Here is a 6,000-nt window from a genome sequence, read left to right as displayed (position 1 = left end):
GCCCGGCACAGTCCGGTTTGAGGGAATGCCCGCTCGGTCCTGGCGGAGTGTCCCGCCGGCAGGACCTGCGGCAGGAGCAGCGCCTCCCCTCGCTCCTCCCGTGCCCGTCATTCCCCGTTATGGCATTCAGTTCCCATAGAAAACAGCAAAAAAAGTAACTCCCCGCCAGCCCACCTCACCAGGTGCAACACCGAGGTGATCTCCAGGGCACCCATCAGGCCTCTGAGCAACACTTCTGGTGGTTCATCTTCACCTTGTGCTTGATGCCATCGTACAGCTCAAAGTTGTAGTTCTCCAGTGTGGTGGAGCTCCGTGAGGACAGCCCGGCATACGAGCACGTGCAGTAGAGGAGCAGACCGGCGCAGATGGCCCCGAGGAGGACGCCGAGGGAGCTCATCGCTATGATGGTCACCAGAATGGGATCCAAGGTGTAGAGCCAGCTTTTCTCTTTGTCCAGCTTCGGGGTTCCTGGAGAGTTAGTAGAGAACAGTGTGTCGTTCCTATCCGATCCAAAGTAATCTGCAGTGGAATGGGCACTTATTATCCAGGGATCGCTTTTGTTTCCCCCCACCTTTGTGCATTTCTTACTTGGAGTTGTGATGGCCTTACAAGAGTATAAGCTGCCCCATAGGTTTATCTCAGCAGTATTCTCTAACCCAGGTCTAGAAGTAATATGAAGCACCGAACTACCAAGGAAGTTAGGTGCCCTAATTCACTTTTACATCTCAGGCTTTGTAAATAGCATGCTAGCATTTTACACCCACTGAAACTCTGGCCCTTCAAATGCCATTGGGTTCAAAACTATGGAAACAATCTGTCACAGCTCCCAGACTTAATTTTCTCCATTTACAAGTCAAAATGCCATGCAAGCAGCAATTAATGCTTGAAAGATCAGTTCCACTTGTCCCAACACAAATACAATATATTGACTTTGCAAGGTTGCTTGCTGTTGAAAAAGGAAAACAAGAAAAGAAAACTAATGTCTTTGTCCAGGCACTGAGCCACCACTTGAGTGTATGTTCTCAAGCATGTTCTAGCTCCGAACCCCCATTAAAGCTGAGGTTTGTAATTGTAGCATCTGATACTGAAGCACAAGCTCCTCCAGATAAATTGCCTATGTGGCGTTTGGGTACCAACCTGGATCGTCGTCTTCAAAGTCTTGCTCAGAGATCAGAAAGTCATCCTCCATTCTTGGGAAGTTCACTAGAACAACAAAATGGGAAGCGCTGTTTGTTTAAGGAGGCCTTTCGGGGGCATCATTGCCACTGGTCATTGGGTTGTGAGACTGGCCAAAAGAAAGCAATAGTTGAACTACTGCAAGGCTCTTTCTCACGGAAGGAGGAAGAACTCTTCCTCTTCTTCCTTTGGCCAAAGTCAATGGAGACTCTTGCACACTCGAGAGAACAGGATCTGCCCACTACATCACACTTCATGACCACCAAATGACCAGCTTTTAAGAAGAAAAAAGAGCGAGCGAAAAGCAAAGAAACCAGGTAACTTGAATAGCACTAAAATATTGTCATCGGTGCCTGCATAATGGCCATAATTAACCATTAACATGCTCATAGGTACTATCCTTATAACTTTGAATAGGATCTTAGTGCCTATCATTACTTGCCACTAATGCTAGATCCATTTAGCACATTCTACTTTTCATCTTTTCCCATACATCTTACTGGACCCAGAGCTTCAATGACCCAGTTTCTCTTTGGGTTTCAGATAAATTCATAGTAATTTGAGGAAGTCATGTATCATCATTATATGTTTTAATGCAAAAGCTGGTTGAAATGGGGAGAGGGGCAAATGGGTGTCCATATCTAGGCATTTATGTTAATGTTTCTCTGATCCAAAGTCCTTTTAGTGACATTTCTTTTTATTGTTCAGCACAGATCAAGCACTAGTAACCAAATGCACATGCTGTAATCTGAGCAAAAGAAAGTTATTTTCCTGTGCAGTTTTCCTAGCATTATTTCTACATATAGTTACCATGTTTTCAGTTTTTCCAAAAGAAAATGCCCTTTCATTTTGATCTGCTTAGATTTTTCAAAGCTGACTGTAACTTGGGGTGCTCAGCTGGGAAGGCATCTCAAAATTATCAGCAATGCAGGAAATCAGGGACTATTAGAAAGCGGTAGAAGTCACGCCTTTGAAATAGTTGTGGTTGAAAACCAAGGCTACTTCACGTCTTGCGCAAAAACAGCAAGAAGAGTTTTAAGAGGTTACTTAAAACCAACCAAAGCCAAAGACTGTAACTTCTGCCTAAAAAGTCACATGCAAAGAAATTGTTCAAAACCCTATAAAAGAATATTTGTGCATATTTGCACAGAGATTGAGGACTGGAAAAGGCCTCCTGAATTGTCAAATCTATTTTTTTGCTACCCCAGGCAATCCCCACCAGCAACATTTCAAGATTCACTTCCAGAGCCGAGGGCTCTGCCGAATGCCACGCTGCCCCAGCACCACCTCACACCTGACCACCTCTGTGCTGGTGCTGATGATACCTTCCCAAATACCCATTCTTTGGGCAGAATTGTCTTTTGCCCTCTGCACTCAAAGGATTAAAGGATTTCTTTGAATTTTCAAGCAAACCTGGCAACAGGAACACATAAAACCAAACACTTGCCCCTCCTGACGACGAGCAGCTCATCTAGTGAGCCAGGTAATTAAGCTGATTTGAGGCTGCTGGTAGCTTGTTGAAGAAACATAGGTGCACACCATCTTCTGTAACTCCTCACTTCAGCAGCAAGTTCACATGATTTCTCAACACTTCCGGAACTGACAGGCCCAGATGGCAACATCTTAGGGCTGGGAGAACTGCCTGAGGGCCTCTTGCAAACATTTAGAGCCGAACATGTGGAATAATAACTTGCAAAGCAGTTCACACGTGGAGATGGTGGAAATCCAATTTCCAAAGGTGGAAGTTGGACCATGGTCTACCCAAGGAGCCCATGTACAGGGAAAGGCCATTGGAAATCTTTTGCCTTTCCGTATTGTAGCTCCTCTAAATTTTGTGTAAGAACAAGCTAGCAATTTGGTGCTTTTTTATTTCCCAGGGAAGCCTTGAGGGAAAAGCCAGAAAAAACAAAGTATCAGTTAATCAACACTTTCAAAAGAACACCAGTTCTTCAGGCCTGAAAGGAAGGAGCGCTGGGAAAACTTGCAAGAACATTTATACAAAAAGCCCAGCCCAAAATCTATTTACTCTTCTAGCAGTTTTCTCAATTCCCCATGCTAATCTGACTCCAAGTCCTGCTTAAATGATACCTTCCTCCTCGCCCATTCTCCTTCGTCCTCAGGCCTGTGGTAAGCCCTTATTCTCCTGTTCCCTGCATGCCATTTCATTGCTATCAGATTGTATGTTGTCACGCAGGGCTCCACGCTGGCTTTGGAAAAATACAACTCGATGTTTCTTTTTCCATACTGGGGTTTCTTGAGTCATTAACAAAACCAGCTCTGGCTGTGTGGCTGGCTGTGGGAATTGAAGCTGGTGGTCTCAGTTCAGTTCCTAGTGGAGATGATTTCCTGTCACAGAAACTAGCCTGCTATTTGTCGTCAGTTAGGCTCCTTTGTGACAAATCTGAGCAATATTGTCACAAGTGGAGCGCGCCATGGCAAGTGACCCCCTTGGAAAGTGGTCCCCAGAAAAACCCTGCAAGCTGCTGGGCAGATTGGGAGAAACATACATCGCCCTGTGCTGTGGAGGCCCGCTTCCTTAAAGGGCAGCTTTCAGGCGCAATTTACTTTGCATTTCAAAAGGAAAAAAAATACACTGGAGAAGGGCGGACAAGAAAGTTAGGGGGAACGGTATGTAAAGAGGCGGAGAGCTTTCTCCTGAGTGAAAGGCCCTTTTTAAAGCCTGTGTGCTGAATGATGGCTGTGAGCACCTAGCCGGTCATGCCCAAAAGATGATGTTAGTGATGCTGTTGGAAACAGCCGGATGCTGAGAAAAGGCTGTTATCTATTGGATCTGAGAGCACTGCCAGCTAAAAGGCTAATTTATGGGGCCTGAGAAAAGAAAGATGAGATTCTAATCAAAGACAAGGAGCAACTTAAGTACCATGTTCGTATGAACTCACACAGATGGAGAGCAGGAGAGAATTAGTGTTTGCAGAGATTAAGGAGCTTTAATCTACATCTATTTTAAAATAGTAGCAGGGGCAGGAGGGATTGGGACAGGGAGGGGGTTACTGGAATGCGCTCGATACGCCTTGCCAGGGTGGACAGTGGAGGCACAAGAGCAGAGGAGGTTCTCTGGTGTCCCACCACAGACATACACATGCCTCTTGCAGGAAAGCTCTCCAAACCTGCCCAAGGCAGCTCACCTCTGCAGAGCTGAGGTCAGCGTATCATATGGACAGGCATGTACTTCCCGCCACCACACAGCCCAAAGCCAGCCTGCCTGCATGGGCTTACCAGCAGTGCCCACCGCCTCAGGCAAAGACCTTTGCACCAAGCCAAGAGCTATTGCTTTGGGGAGGATACCCAGTCCCAACTGCTGGAGCCTAGACACACTCCTCCAAGGCAAATGACCACCATTGAGAAAAAAATTGCCTTCTAGACTGACTTTGTCTGGTTTAAGCCTGGGCACGGAGCGCTGCATCCTGCTGGGTCCCTCCATCCCAGGGCAGAGCTCTGCCTATCACCACGCATCTCTCTGCACACAAGCATTTGCAGATGGTGGCTGTGGCACCTCTCGGGCTCCTTCTAGGTGAACAAAATGAGCCTCTCAGCAGGAGGTGCCTTTCCCAAATGATATATCAAATTTGCAGCAATTTCCAGCCCTTTTTGTTGCCTGCCCTCAGCCTCTCTGCTGTAGGGGAGCCTGGCCTGGAGAGTGCCCGGGATGCGCTCCCACCATCCCCATGCTCCTTGTCCCCGCTTCCCACAGGAGTCTGTGGGCTCTGGGGCCGAAGGGGATGCACCAGGTGATGGTGGCTTGTGGACTCTGCTACCTACTACCTTTCACTCACCAGTAACATCTGTGGCTGTGCCTTCTGGTACAAAAGAGAGGTAGCCAACTGCCCTCTGGTCCTTTCCACAGCAGACGAACAACTGTGTGCTGTTCACTTCCCCGAAAACAGCAAGATCCCTCCTACGTGCTCACCCCTCTCCCTGCTGCCACAGCAGCCATCTCAGCTAGTGCTACCTGCCCTGCAAGAGAAGTGTTGGAGGTGCACGGCTGCTCTGTTGCCAAACAGAGCCCACGAGGGCCTGAAACATTAAATCCAGCTTAGCCCAGGAAAACGGGGTCAGAAATTACCGCTCCCCAGCCTTGGCAGAGAGAGGCAGAGCTCCAGCTCTGCTCCGATCCTCACTTTTCTCCCTTTGCTCATTCCCAGCCCTTTTCTCTCTGCAGCAATAGCGTGACTCCAACACACATCATTTTGTTTTGACATAGCAGAGCAGCCGCTGTGGCCTCCCCTCGACACTGCTCCATTTGGTGGTGGTGGCACAACGCTGCTCCTCCGGCTGGGAGCCCTGGGTGCTGGCGGGGGGGGGTGACACCTCCCACCCTCGGTGAACAGGGAAGCACTTCTCAAAGCAGCAGCACAGGCACCAGGCAGAAGCACTCCCTCTGAATCCCCCATCACTCTATTTCCAGCCAAAAATCCACCTCACTTCTCTCTTCCCCACTCCTCCAGAAACACAGAACAATTTTAGTTTACGAAAGGGCTAAATCCCTGCCAAATTTCAAATTAAAACAGTGCTTTGGCTACAGCTGAGCATTAAAGAAAGCAAACAAGCAGCCTCACCCCTGGCTCGGCCACCCTCCGCAGCGCGGGAGCCCCCAGACTTTATCCTCAGATTGCCTCGGGGCTGCCCCAGCAGTGGTGCACGCTGCACACTGCGGCACCATCTTCAAACTGGGTGGCACCGAGGAGCCGCTTGTGTTCTTTGGGTTTCCTGTATGCAGGGAAGATGGGGAGGCACGGGTGGGCAGGTGAAGACCCCCACCGAAAGCGCTCAGAGACGTGAGGCTGAGCTGGGTGCTTGATGCGG

The 6,000-nt window shown here is 48.6% G+C and overlaps 1 protein-coding gene across 1 annotated transcript in view; it reads right to left on the bottom strand.

Annotated features, from left to right (window-relative positions):
• Window positions 1-206: 206 nt before the first annotated feature.
• The window catches only part of NRP2 (neuropilin 2), an 87,009-nt gene continuing 81,215 nt past the window's right edge, over window positions 207-6,000 (bottom strand). Inside the window, exons 16-17 of the mRNA XM_059820113.1 lie at window positions 1,138-1,203; window positions 207-519 (exon numbers count right to left, since the gene is read on the bottom strand). Of these exons, the coding sequence (XP_059676096.1) occupies window positions 215-519; window positions 1,138-1,203 (371 nt within the window). The 3' untranslated portion in view covers window positions 207-214. The remainder of the gene's footprint in view (window positions 520-1,137; window positions 1,204-6,000) is intronic.

Source organism: Gavia stellata, chromosome 8 (genome assembly GCF_030936135.1).
Source record: "Gavia stellata isolate bGavSte3 chromosome 8, bGavSte3.hap2, whole genome shotgun sequence".
NCBI lineage: Eukaryota > Metazoa > Chordata > Aves > Gaviiformes > Gaviidae > Gavia > Gavia stellata.
The sequence above is the reverse complement of the archived record's forward strand: the minus strand, read 5'-3'. Positions and strand labels throughout refer to the sequence as shown.